General features: G+C 44.8%; 1 protein-coding gene across 6 annotated transcripts in view; it reads right to left on the bottom strand.

Annotated features, from left to right (window-relative positions):
* Positions 1 to 1833: 1833 nt before the first annotated feature.
* PDE6H (phosphodiesterase 6H) overlaps positions 1834 to 14504 on the bottom strand; it is a 113172-nt gene continuing 100501 nt past the window's right edge. For 3 of the 6 annotated variants that reach the window (XM_074941796.1, XM_074941795.1, XM_074941797.1), the window contains exons 2-4: positions 5487 to 5668; positions 4844 to 4884; positions 1834 to 3738 (exon numbers count right to left, since the gene is read on the bottom strand). In XM_074941796.1, the coding sequence (XP_074797897.1) occupies positions 3662 to 3738; positions 4844 to 4884; positions 5487 to 5620 (252 nt within the window). In that variant the 5' untranslated portion in view covers positions 5621 to 5668 and the 3' untranslated portion in view covers positions 1834 to 3661. Of the gene's footprint in view, positions 3739 to 4843; positions 4885 to 5486; positions 5669 to 9478; positions 9675 to 11257; positions 11428 to 14504 lie in introns of those variants that run through there. The other 3 variants (XM_074941793.1, XM_074941792.1, XM_074941791.1) reach the window with 2 other exon arrangements.

The raw sequence follows: 14504 nt of genomic DNA, 5'->3' as shown, positions 1-14504 counted from the left end.
AGCCAGGTATGGGAGCTAGCAGGGAATGTATTGATTTTGGACTCCTTTGAAGGGGAAACCTAGCAATACTCTTATGGTAGAAGGGAATGTACCAACACAGGGTTCAGAGGAGAAACTATATCAATACCTTGATGTTCACTAGAATGTCCCAATCTCTGGACGCCTTTAGAAAGAGGGAACTTTGAGAATGCCCCAGTGTTTGCTGGCAGAGAACAGTCCCAATGCCACAAGGTCATGTCTCAACCTGGGACAAAAATGGGAGCTCAAGGGCTACTCTAATGCTCAGTCCTTTTGTTATGTTCCTAATTAAGCACACTGATGAGAGAAGCAATGATGACACTTCTTTGTGTGATCCAGAAACTGGAACCAATAGGCCTTTTTCCATACAAATTATAAGAGAGGGTCAGAATCTGAGAGGGAGAGATAAGGGTCATATAAATAGAGCAATTTAAGGTGAGAGAAAGCACAAGAAAACTGACATCCTTATTTAATCAAAAAACCAAAGGCTATTAAGTATGACTGAAGATAAATGAAATAAGTCACTCATATTTAAAAGCTAAATACAAATCACACCTGCACAGAGAAGATTTTGAGAAAGAGGAAGAGCTGTAAAAGGAGAGAAGGGTGCAAGAACCGAGGAGCAACAGTGCATGAAAAACAAAGGTTATAGATGGTATCTGCCTAACAAGTAGTCCTGTGATTGGTTGAGGGGGTTTCCTGCAACTGTGGGGCCTTCTTTTGATCCTCCCTCCGTTCACACATCTGGGCAGAGTTCCTCTGGGCGGCGTCCGCTGGCTCCCTTGACACCTTTGAGGAGCAGTGGTGCTGTCCGGGGTTCTCTGCTCTGTGTCCCCCACAGGTTTCCTACCTTTGACCCTTTGACCCTCACACTTATCCCTGTTATTTTTCCGTTGTCCCATGCAATTATTTGAGTCCCGGGCCCAGTGGATCCTCCCCATGGGCTGCAGGAGGGTGCTTTAGCAGTGGGCGGGCTTGCGTCCACCGACTTCCCGGAACCCAATATGAAGTAGTCTTGTGATGTAGTTCGCCAGTTGACACGCAACTTGTACTTGTAATGGTTACATTGCTGTAATGTGTTTCCTGTTTGTGTACTATGTACTGCCTTCTAGTGACTGACCTATTGAAAATAAAAGCAGTACTACTGACAGCTAATGAGCATATTCCTTTATCTTTAAGTGATGAGTCTTGTTTTTTTGGATTAAAGGTCCTCACAATAGCTGGTGATCATGATGCAGCCATGTATTTGTAACAATTCTTTGCGTAAATTGATTTTAAACTTTACACATATTTGCTAAACATTTTCAAGTAAGAATGGAGATATATATAGAAATCATTAGTTTGACACATGCAGTGTAAACCACGGAAAGGTAAATTTGAATGAAGCGCACCACAATGATTAGAAAGATGACATCCTCTTTTATGAGTATCAGACAATAAAAACCACTTGTCCCTTGACTCTGAACAAAATTAAAATCCTTTCTTAATGCAAGAGGGGAAGGGAATATTCTTGCCCATTCTCTGCACAATTCTGAGTGTGGCTAAATGAATCACCATTCACCAGCCCAACAAGGACAAAGGCTGCCAGAGACTAAGAGATAGATCCATAAGGTTAAGTGGAACTACTCTCCTTCTGCCTACTCCCAGTTGTTCTCTTTCACCTGCACCCCACCTTGCTGCACCAACCTCTGAGGTCTGGTGTTCAACTTCAACACATGCAATCTGCAAAGCTTGAACTGGAGAAGGGCACGGAAAGAAAATGCTTCACATTCCATGGTTGATAGGGATGGAGTGATGTGGGCGGGGGCAGGGGCGGGGCAGAGGGGAGGGCTACTGTATGCTGAATGTGAGGGAGAAGGAGGTAGGTAGGACTCCAGCTTGTGCTAAACCTGCCCTGTACTAGAAGGACTGACCTAAATCTGGCTGGTACACAGGCCATGCCTTAGGATATGTCTACCTTGAGTCGGCTGCCTGTGCGAGGGAACTCTAGGCTTAAGCGGCTACATTATATTTTTACCTTATATTAAGACTTTTCTAACCCAGGCTCAAGCGTAGGGCTCTGGCGTCCACACTGCAATGCGCAGACCCAGGTCTTAGTAACCATATCCCAGAGTCCCTAGCACCTCCACCCTCTGAAATGTGGCTTTTCTAGCCCTAGGACCATGGTGCACTGTGGGAAAACTTTACTGCTTACCCTGCACGTTACCAGGAAGCAGGTCACTTTGCAAAAGGCTTGTTCGGTTTGTTTTCCGTTGCAAGCCCAGGAGGCCCTCTGACAGTGTGCTTGCAGATCAGCGATCAGAAGAGAACGGGTTAACACTGACCTGAGCTGCTGCCGTTTGCCATTTTCACGAGAGTGGACTGCAGATTGTTGGGATAGAGAGGACCAAGGAAGTTGTCCCATGGAATTGTGGGATACTTCCAGCTGAGTCCAGGACCCGAGACAAGCGGGGCTCTGTCAACATTGCAAAGCAATAGGGTCGCACCCTGGGTTACAGCTTAACTCCTCCAGCCCTGCAGAGTCTGGGACCCAGGGTCCGAGCCCTGGGTTAGCGCAATTGCAGTGTACACTGGGGGGTTAGGCTTGAGCCAAGGTTCATGCATAGGCCTACATTACAGTGTAGACATACCCTTAATGTGCTATATGTCACTGTTAAGTGACGATTGCAATGCTTCTCCATTTTCTTAACCAACAACTGGCAGATACCATATTTACATGAGGACTAGCTTGTACCAGGAACAGGAAGGGATTTCTACTTACAGGATATGAACGTTTATATCACTCTGAGAGTCACTTGATTAGAATGGCAACCTCGCAGGATAGCAGAGGGGTGAGTGCTGTGATAGATTTAGCGAGTGATCTTGAACATTCAGGCTGTCAGCTGTCCTTATTGGAGCAACAGAAATCTAATGACTACTCCACTAACCTGTGGATAATATAGGGAAGATGCAGTATTCCCAAGCCCTTCTGTTCTACGGCTGTGAGGTGAATTTTAGTGGCAGATTCCCTATGCAGAGCTCACATGAGAGACTCCAGGTTCTTCTTCCTAATAAAAGGTGGATAGGTGACTCTAAGGACTCTGTTCCCTATGAATATACACAGAGCAATTGATTGCTGGCTCAGATATCATCATCCACATCTGTTGGACTTCACATACACATGGAAAGCCTGAGAGTGTTCTGAGAGTGGCGGATGGGTTTAATTCCGAGTTAGATTTCATAGGGTCAAGGGTGGGAATACAGGATAAGACTTCAAATAGGCACATACAGACAGTATCTCAGGTAACTCAGAGCAGGGGATATAGGGTGAAAATTCATACATACAGCATCCCAGGATTCAGGGGATACAGGTGAGACTTCACACACATGAATACTCCAGGGGGAAGACAGGATATTTTACAGAGATGTTTAAACATTTCCAGTAGTTTCATCAGATGAGGCCTGGTGAATATTCAGGGTCCCTGATAACTTCTTGCCAAGTTAATCTGAGAAGGAATTGTTTAGGACTAGATGAATTTCATGAAGCCACCCTGCACGTGCTCAACAGAATCTCGGCAGGTGGATGGAAGGGCCGAAAATAAGTGTCAATGGTGAAGAAGACCATTCTGGAACCTTGGAAGACACCATCAGTGATTCTGGTGACTTAGATGATACCAAACTGCGCCAGCTCATGCAGTTCCAGATGGCTGAAAGCCTCCCATGGACAGATCACTGTGATATCTGCAAGACAGAGAGTGAAACTTGACAAGCTCAGTACAAGCTCCGTATACCTGATTGATTCTTCTGCCCGATGGGATGGGCAGGCTGTTTTATTAAAGAAATAGTGCTAGGTGAAGGAGAAAGGAAAATGGGCCTCTATTCAAAGACTAGGCAGAGAGGTGAGGGACAATATTTCCCCACCCCATCAGGGTAAGAGTGGGCAGACTCCTGCCTCCCGCTACACTGAACTAGATCAATGGTTCTCATGTGGCATCTCACCTCTTGCTGCACCAGAAAAAAAAACATAGTCCATGCAGTCTTGTATCTCATCTCCAGCAACTGATAACTAGAGCGATGTGAACAGCTCACTTAAAAACTTCTGATTAATTTTGCTTCCGTTTGTTTGTTTTTATAACCAGATTGTGATTTTCTTGAATACTTTTGTTATCTGACACTATTTGCTGAATAATCTTGGCACACTGTTCTTGGTGTGTAGATTATTGTCTGATGTTTGAAATCTGAGCTGTTTTGATTGGACAGATCACATGACACATTTCTTGTCACAGGGTGGACAAGTGTAACTCTTAGAATAAGGATTCTGGTGAGAATGCTAACAATTAGCAATTTGAAATTCACTTTCTGTGATTTTCTTGCATTACTGGCATTAAAGTAACTGTTTCTGTGAACTTTCCTGCCAGTGAAGTAATTTGCTAGAATATTTGCAGGAAGAAACACAAGTGAGCGCATTCACAGTCAAGTGAATCCATTTAAAAATTCAAACAGACATGAATTTTTCATAGTATTTGTCTAATTCCACAGCTGATAGAAGATTACAAGGAAGGGAGGCTGGAACACTCACAAGGCACCTTGGCCACTTGTGCAGTGCTACATTATGGAAGGACAAAAATGAAATTTATACCTGACCATAGTAAGCAATCATCTTAAGCCCCGAAGCATGAAGGCCGATTGTCCATCTGTCTTGTATGGTTTAGACACAACAAATCCTGCATCTTGTCAGGAGGTTAGACTAGATGACCCTTGCTGTCCCTTCTAGCCCCATGATTCTATGTTTTTGTAACAGAAATACTTTAAAGGCACCTGAAGAGCAATATTAAATATGACTTACCTGTTCCAAGTCCCTCCATACCTGGAATGTCATCTCCAAACCTGTGAGAAAGGACAACAGAAGAGAGGTGAGACTGGAACAGAACCAAAAGAGAAGTATTACCTCACACAGGGTCTTTCCTAACTGAAGGGAGATTGGATCAGCACCTGCGAAAAGGGAATAGTTCAACGAGGATTTTGCTAAATTACAGGGACAAAGGACAAAAGATTAGCAGCAGAGGAGGTGAACAGCTCACAAGAAGTTCCTCACTGCCAAGGGGACGTAGGGTTGCCAATTTTGGTTGGATGAATTCCTGGACATAATCACATGACATAATCTTTAATTAAAGATTAATCTTTAATTACTGGATTGGCAACACTAAAAGGGAGTGACACAAGAGTATAATACAAGTGTTTCCTGGTTTGGCCTAATGGGTTCCATGGAGAATTTGGTGCAACTCTCTTGTTGGACTTATATGGGGGAAGTGTCACTTCTGGCATGATTTCCTCCCTATGAGAATGTATCTTGCCTTCTCATGTTCTATTCATGCAGAGATCATCCGAAAGCTCCCAGATACGAGAAGGTGTATCAGATCTCCTCACTGCTTCACCTAATGTATGGGAAGGGACATACCACTCCCTGGAGCTCTCATTAGTGCTCTTACCCTTTTACTCCTTTCTTTGGGGGCTTGCTTTTGAACTGTCTTGTCTGCCTTTGCTTGAACTTTGGAGGTCCCTTGCGTGGTGTGGTGGGACCAGTTGCCACTTCTGTGGTGTTGAGGGTATTGGCGTCGCTCATTCTTGGGTTGCTGTATGCACGAGGTACTCCTCTTTCAAATCTTCCTGTCTGGAAGACAAATGCAGATAATGAAATGGAAGGAGAGTGCTCAACTTATGACTTCTAGATACCATCAACCAGAGGAGGGAGAAAGGACTATAACTTTGACCAGAGCCTGGATGGAGATTCAACAGCCAGGATGGGCAGGTTTGGAGTCCCGAGCCTCTGTTTGCCAGAAGCTGGGAATGGGTGACAGGGATCACTTGATGAGTACCTGTTCTTTTCATTCCCTCTGGGGCACCTGGCATTGGCCACTGTCAGAAGACAGGATACTGGGCTAGATGGACCTTTAGACTGACCCAGTATGGCCGTTCTTATGTACAGTATAAGACTCAGAACAGCATCTGCAGTCACACTTGCTTGGATAAAAATGGCAAGTTCTCAGTCTCCAAGCCATGGGGACACCAGCTGGGGGCAGAGAGACATTTATCCCCATAGCAGGATATTGCACAGTGACCTGCAGACAGATGGTTACACCTGCTTCTGAAACATGCATTACTGGTTAATGTTGGAGACAGGTTGCTAGACCAGAAAGCCCAGTAATCTGTTCTGGTGGAGCAGGAAGACTAGTACTAATGGAGCTAGACAATTGGTTTGTCCTACTCTGGTAAGGCCTATATTTTTATTTGCAGATTTAGTATTTACCTACTGGGTGCCACATCACCATAAGAAAATGTTTATAATCATTACAGAATATCTAGGCAATATGGACTACTAGCCTCCTAGGGAAATAGTTTTTCCCAAGATGTTTTAAACTGGACCAGTGGATAATATATTTTAGGAAACAATCCTTCATTGACTAGGATGTGGGAGAGTGTGAATGGGTGAGATGGCCCAATAGACATTGTCCATCTCCAATTTTGATGATTTTAAGTGCCATGAACAACGGCTTTGCATACTCCATTGCTGCATATGGATCAGGCCACAATTCCATATTGTAAAAAGGAAATCCAGGAACAAGGCTAAGTAATTAACACTGTGTGGTTCTCAAATCTGTACATCTGTTCAGCAGATTGTAAAAATGCCAAGGAACCATTTGGTCACTGTCATCCCCTAGTGGATGGTGGACTGGAAAGGATATGAATTCAATTGCTGGCACGTAGAGGACATACATTCTCTTTTGTGGTAGAGCTGCTGCTTTGGTATCTGAGGGTCCTGTGGTTCTACACCCTACAGGACATGGATCCCTGATACCTGTGTCCCATGGTGTCACCATCCCTTCGTTAAGTCTGATGCAGCTCATTGCACACTGTTCAAGAGCACCCAGTGGTATACTGGTTAAAAAAAAAAAGTGGATAAACTACCCTACAATACATTCCATATTCTCCAAAGGAGAAGGGAGTAAACTCTGTTTACTCATTTTACCCTCAGCTCCACTCCTATGTGCACCCATGGAAAAGGCCGTTGTCCATCTTTCTCCCTTCCTGAAGTCACATATTTCCCTTCTTTGCGTTCATCATGTAACTCCTGTCCTAAAGCATTTCTGTTGGTTCACTTACTGAATGTTCATGCTAACAAGTGTTGGAATTAGCTTCATGGTCTCAGTACTGACGTCAAATCCCTTTATGTCACCACAGTAACTTTAGTATAATCCTCCAAATATCCTCTTTCCCTCCCCCGCCCTCTGTGATGACGCTACAGTCTGCAGAGATGAGATCTTTCTAATCACCAGCCTATAAAAGCCACCAAAGAGCTGAGAATATTTTTAGATCATTGACAACCATGGAATGAGAGGGCTTCTTGCCCCCCATCAGTGCCTGCACTTGCTGTAATTCTTTCCTTTAAACAAAATCTAGAAAGGTTAGGCGGGACAGCCTAAGGAGCAAAAAATATATTCTTAGCAATTCCATTTTAACGTGTGCATGTGTGTTGATACACCACATACTTTGAAATAAGGGTGTTCCATACAAGGTGCTCAGATACCTAAGCGCTGAACACTCTATGAATACCTCAATAGCTACATCTTTCCATACACTAATACACGAGAGACTGAACGGTGAAAGCCATCCCAAGTGAAATAACAGACAGTAGAGTTTGCAGTGACAGCCAGGAATAGTTTGAAATGTATATGCACTAGCCTTGCATATCTATAATCTTCCAAGGCACACTTGCTATACACTCAATTTGATCACAAACCTAGTCACAGTAAATCTAGTTATGTATCTGTCTTGTTACCTATATGAATCCTGTCACCATAGTATCTGAGCATCTCCCAGGAATTTATGGATTTATCCTCACAACAACCCTGCAGAGTGGGGAAACTACATTTTACAGAAGAGAAGCTGAGATACTGAGATTAAGTGATTTGTTCCAGGTCACAGAGTAAGTTTGTGTCAGAGCCAAGAATTATACCTAGATCTCCTGAATCTCAGTTTAGGGCCAAATTCTCTGACGAAGTAAATGGAATTGTGCTAATTTACACTAGCAGGGAGTTTGGTCCCTATTTTCTTAGCCACAAGACCATCTTTCCTTTCTGAGAATGTGTTATTTAAAGAATTGACAAAAATTTTTTTAAACCCTGCTGCTTTGCTCTAAGAAATGTAGAACTTTAAGCATAAAAATTAAGCATCGTGCATGGGTTATACCTGCCTACACTTGTGGTTAAAGCATTGTGCACTATTCTCAAGAACAATAATAATCAAGGGGTAGTACACAGTTACAATGATGTAGACACCCTCCTGGAGTACTAGAGGCACAGGGCAACAGAAATGTTAGTAATCAATATCCAAAGAACATCTCTAACCAGCTTTGATCCACTTTGACAGACCCAGATACTGTGCTGGCTGCCTCCTATCCTGGCCACCCATGAGAGAATGAAATGTGACATGATGGTAAAAATGGCTGACTGAGATTTTTAACCCTGGATACTGACAACAAGAAACCGGAGAGGCAGCTGGGCTAACATCTGTCAGTGACATCGCTCCCTGTTTTAGCAGACACCAGGCTGGTGCTAACACAACACTCCATCCAGATCATAACGCCTTTGAGAGGCAGCTGCCTCCAGTCCCTCAAAGACCCCTTGGCCTCGAGCTCAGGAAGAGAAGCAGATAGTAGGAGGGCTCCGTCTGTGGGATTCAGAGCCTTTCCTCCACCCCACTCCTAAGTGATGTTTCAGCCACCTCCACCTGGTATATGGTGGAAGAAAGCTCAAGACAAAACCATACTACATCCTATTTCTCGTCTGTACCGATGTCACAGAGTCACAGAATCACAGGGTTGGAAGGGACCTTAGGAGATGTAAGAGAGAGGGGGAGACATGGGATTCAAGAGGGTTAAGGAATTACAGTTCTCTCTTCCCCTCAGCACCTTCATTACTCCTGTTCTCCCTACCCATCTCCACATCTTGACGGTGCCTTGGGAAAGAGCAAGAGCTTTTGGGTAGGAAGTAGCCTCAGTGTTGGGAGAGTTCATACTTCCTTCATCTCAAGCTCGGCACCAGACAGCACAACATGAGTGTGCTGCCGTTACACTGACAGGCCAGTGAGAGTTAATTTCCATCCACACGCAGGCAAAGATGTCTTTGTTCTTGCAGTGGAGACCAATTCTCATGGACACAAGAGCTGCACCAATTCTTGTCCTCTGTGACCAACTCCTCCGGAACCATGCAGGACCACTGAGTGGGGCTGCAGCCCAAGACTCACAGAAATAGGGGAAACACACAGCACAGCCTTCCGCTTGTGTTTTGAAACCCTCTCTATCCATTTATCTATGTACTCGGATGGTCCCCATCACCCCAATACTTAGGTGCCTGACAAACTCCTACTTCAGCTAGATTTGATCTTTTTCTATGGCACCTCTTTGAGTTCTCTGGCACCTTACCTCTCAATATGTTCCAGAGGCTTTGCCACAGCTCCCCTGCCACGAATGTCACTGCCGGACAGTGAAAGATAGTCCCAGGGTGAGAGAACTGACAGAGTCAGTAGCTGTGGATTCCTGTCCTTTCCCAGTGAAGGTTGCTGGACAACTGAATGTTCCTTCACATCCTCTGCCCTCCCTCACACAGTGTTATCTAATTGGCTCTGACAGGATCTCTGCTTGGCCCAGGATTTAATCCATTTGCGTAACAGCCTTGCTTGCGTCTGAACACTAATTTTACCTAATACAATCTGTCCACAGTGATGTTCTTATCCCAGTGCTGGCAGATGACATCCTACCTTGTGCTTCCAATGCACTTAAGGAGGCTTGAGTACTAGTGACAAGTAGCTGCTCTTTAATCCACCCCCTTCACAGCTTTAATCTCTGATCCTCTATGGAAAATTTCCCTGACAGGCGAAATAGACATCTGACATGATCTTCTTTATAGCAACATCAAACAGATTCCCCATGTGGGCTGTGACCTTCCTCGGGTCCGTGCCCTGGGAAGGTCAGACAGGCACTACTGCATGTGTGCTGGGATCTGCAGTGCCCCCCAAAATGTCCCAGGTGGGTTGTGATCTTCCTCGCAATGATGCCCTGGAAACACACACCGTCTCCAGGTAGAAATGCTCTCGCTGTTTTATTCCAGGTGGTCATGTCCTCGCCATCTCAGCTATGGGCCCCATGTGTGCTGCAGCAGTGATCTTCCTTGCAGCAGGGCTCTAGCTAGAGAACTTTGTATCCAGTATCAGACATAACTGTGGCTGAATGGAGAGAAGACCCACAGCTCCAGTGCCAGTTGTTTGAATTGGGGATGTAATGAATATTTCCAGCCTCGGCCACTGCTGATGCCTGTATCCTACTGCTCTGAGCTCTCAGACTCTTTTCTCTAGCAATGGTTTCAAGACCAAACAGAAACAAAAAAGGATACACTTAAAAAGAGAGTCAGCTTTTAAGCTAGTTCTAAGTAGAACTGAAGTCCTGCCGCCCCCTCCTTGATGGGAATCCTAGGAAATCCCATCCCATCCTGCTAAGGTGAAATGGTGAGCTTGGAAGACAGACTGTTACAGAGGGAAAGCGTTTATTACCAGACTGGGGAAGGGGTTATCTAGCTGTGTGAGCAGAACCCTTCAAATACCTCCTGGGGTTTCAGCAGTACCTTGTAAACAGCAGCTGAGTCCTGGACTCCAGTAGTGTCTTTACCAGACTGTACACATTTTACAGCAATGCCCTGCCAGTGCCAGCCATACAAAGACTCAGATGAATTCCACAACAGCCAAGCAACAGTCCAAACCAAACAGTCACCAAGAAAAGCACTAAGGAAAAAGCTGCTTCCAAACTAACCAGCCTCTTATAGGTAGGCTGACTATTTGTGCAAGATTTCCATTTACTCCAGCCGCCTTTTTTGTTGTTGTTTTGTTGCTTTTTTTGCTTTGGCAACGCCACTCCGGCCACTTTCTTTTTTTTAGCTTCCCCCAAGTGTCCCGATATTTTGTCAGTTTCAGCTGATCACCCTACCTTATACTAAGGTAAGAGACAGAGCAAAACATTACCTAAGAAATGAAAAACTGTCTCTTCCAGACACAAAACTCCAAACAATTCCCCAGTGGTTTCATTAGACTTTTCTCAGCTCAGTTTCTCTCTTTCCTCCCACCATCCCTCCCCACCATCAGTCTGGGGTACACAGAGGTTGTAGGGAAAACTTACAGTGCTGAGAGCTTCTCTCGGAAATCATTAAATTACCTTCCTCCGGCCTGATTAGAAAAATCTCTCAAAGATGCAACTCATGCTCCAGAAATAGTCTGCCCACAGGTGACGTCACAGACTCAAGGCACCAATCATGAGGCATTCATCCTTGGAGGACGGCAACCGCATCTCCAAGACTTTTGATCCTGGCTTTATTGAGGCTGCAGCTAGGGGAAGGTTTAAAGAAATGTTATAACCATGACATGCTCCTAATGGAAGGCCCAAGTCGGTTTTCTGAGTTGGGAAGGGAATGTGGGGAAAAGGAATCCTCCCTCATCTCCAGCAATCTAGCAGCTTGGGGCAAAGTAGTTGAGTAGCCCACTGCCACTATTATAGCCCATGGGCTAAGGTAACAGCTAGGTCTTCTGGGTGCCCCTGCACTGGAGTAGAGAGGTTAGGCCTGTGGATGAATGGAGTGACAGAAGAGGCAGGTAGGGGTGTGATAGAGAAGACAAGGGGAATACAACATTTTGTGAGGACATTTTACAAGGGAAGCAGATCATACATTGGTCCAAATTAATCTCTGGAATAACTCCACTGATTGTAACATACTTTTTTTAAAGACCTTTGTTTTTTATTTGGGATGTCTTTTAATGATCAGGTGCACGAGCCTCAGAGGAGAGCAGTGACAGAGATCTAGATGAAAGCAGTGAGTCTGAAGATGATTTTGAAGAAGGCCAGATCTTCAGCTGATGTAACTCCATTGACTTCAGTGGGAATATGCATATTTACACCACCTAAGGATCTGGCCCAGGGAGTGAGGTCAAGGCACAGAGGAAGGGGTATACTGTTCTGAGAACAGGGAGTGGAATGAAAAGAGACACAGAAATTGCAAGAGGAGAAGGACACAAACATAATATTAGAGAGAGAAGAGTGGGAGAGAGAGTGTTGTATTTCTAAAGCAGGTATCTCTACCTTCCAAACTTACCCAGTAACCTTTGAAGTAGCTACAGTGGTGTTTAAAAGGTGATGCTGCACCTATTGATAGAAAGGATTCTGGGGCACATCTGGGACCCAAATGGCCGGCTGAACAAGAACAGGGAACTCTCTGAGGGGGTAGAGCAACTGAGCAGAAACTCCTGGTGCAGAAGAACAGTTCAAGACTGGACTGTTGATGAGTTACCATAGCAGTGCAGTGCGATTCCAGTGCCCTATTAAGTGTGGCATCCAAGGCAACTACCCACTTAGATCAGGCCTGTGGTCACCTCATGTACGATTGCATTGCTCGGTCATACTGCATTATGTCAAATATCATGAAGGGAGTGCAGTGCTGGGCTGAACCCACCCTCTGCCTGGCCTGAATGCAATGTCAGAGGTGCATCAAATACTGGCAGTATTGCCAACTCTAGCAAGTGTCACAGGTCTCACCATAACTAAGTCCAGATTTACAAAGATATTGACTTAAATCCTCTGAAGATCTGTGCCTTGGTGTTTTCTTTGAAGCGTCACATCTTGCAGGTTGGCCATTACGGGCATGTCTACACTGCCATTAAAAAACTGCAACAGCTGACTTGGGCTTGTGGGGCTCGGGCTAAGGGGCTGCTTAACTGCAGGGTAGATGTCCGGGATCGGGCTGCAGCCTGGGCTCTAGGACCCTGCAAGTTGGGAGGGTCCCAGAGCTCAAGCTGCAGCCCAAGCTGGAATGTTTACACTGCAATTAAACAGCCCCTTGGTCTGAGCCTGTGAACCTGTGTCAGCTGGCACGGGCCAGCTGCAGGTGTCTAATTGCAGTGTAGACATACCCTGTGTGAGAATCTCAGCTTTCTTTAAAAAATGTCAGTAAGTCCCTACTTTCACGGTTGTGGAGAAAAGCTTGAAAATGTGACCTGGGTGTAACCTAAAGGGTCTGAAACCAGAAGACAAAGAAAAAGAAGCTGAAATATATTTTTCTAATATCCTCATGATTTTTAAGACAATCTCATAATTTTTTGAGGCTGGAGTAACGATTTTTGAATATTTGGGTTGGCATCTCCTCCTCCCTGCAGGGACTGGCTCTGGCATACAAATACTCTGAGGTTAAACATGGTGAGCAGCTTCCTGCAGGCTGGAGCAGCCTTTGGGATATAAGCAACTGCAGTATGTTGGCACCACACTCTCCTCCCACACCCACTGCTCATTCCCAGTTCTCTGTCTGCCTCCAACTGGCCCAGATGTCTGTTCTCTCTCCTTGTCCCTCTCTCTTATATTGAGAGCATGCTGGGAAACAACTGTTTTGTTTTCCCCTGTGAAAAATGTTGATGAAAATGAAACTTTTTTTTATTTTGTCGAAATTTTTCTTTGAAACTTTTTTCAGGCTTTTGTTCTAAAAGTAAAACTAAATTATGTAGGTTTTCAGCAACCAAAATTCCCAATTTTGCAGTTTAAAACAAATCAATTTTTTTCCGAGAAAAACCTGAAAATGTTTGACGAAAATTGTCATTTTTAATGAAATTTTCCATTTTGTTGAAAAAGCCATTTTCCAGTGAAAAAGACATTTTGACAGAAAATACTCAACCAGCTCCATTTATGTTCTTCTCTTGTCTCTCTTTTTCATCCCTTTCTCACTCTTTCCCACTGTTGCCTTTCCTTTTTCTACTGCTCTCATTCCATCTATTCTCTCACCCTGCCCTTTCGCTTCTCTTTCTCTCCTGCAGGTGCTGGACTCTGCTTTGCAGTGTGTGTGTGTGTGTGTGTGTGTGTGAACATGCATGCAAGCGTGCACTTAAATGCTCCCTTTGCGTGGCACTAACAGACATGCAGGAGTGACTCTGTTGTAATTTTAAGGAGCATCCCAGCTGGATGATGGGATTTGCTGGGCATGATGGCTTGACCAGGAGTCAAGTACCAGATCAGTTCCCTTTGTGTGTCCATGGCTATGGCCTCCCACATTGCTTCTTCATCCTCTGGCTTCCATCCCTTCTTGTGATTGACTAACACAGTGAGAAATTGAGTTTCATGCTTTTTTTCAACTCCCGTGTGACACAGCTTAGACCTGAACAGGGCCAGAAACTGAGGTCAAACAATAACAGTAATCCTGTCTCTATGGCCCCAGAAGGGAGAACCACCACTCTCAATGTTGCTGTAGGGATAGCTCAGTGGTTTAAGCATTGGCCTAGTAAACCTAGGGTTGTAAGTTCAATTCTTGAGGGGGCCAATTGGGGATTGGTCCTGCTTTGAGCAGGGGGTTGGACTAGATGACCTCCTGAAGTCCCTTCCAACCCTGATATCCTATGACATTTCCTCCACTTCCATTCTAAGAAATCTT

This window comes from Natator depressus, chromosome 1 (genome assembly GCF_965152275.1).
Source record: "Natator depressus isolate rNatDep1 chromosome 1, rNatDep2.hap1, whole genome shotgun sequence".
Lineage (NCBI taxonomy): Eukaryota > Metazoa > Chordata > Testudines > Cheloniidae > Natator > Natator depressus.
The sequence above is the reverse complement of the archived record's forward strand: the minus strand, read 5'-3'. Positions and strand labels throughout refer to the sequence as shown.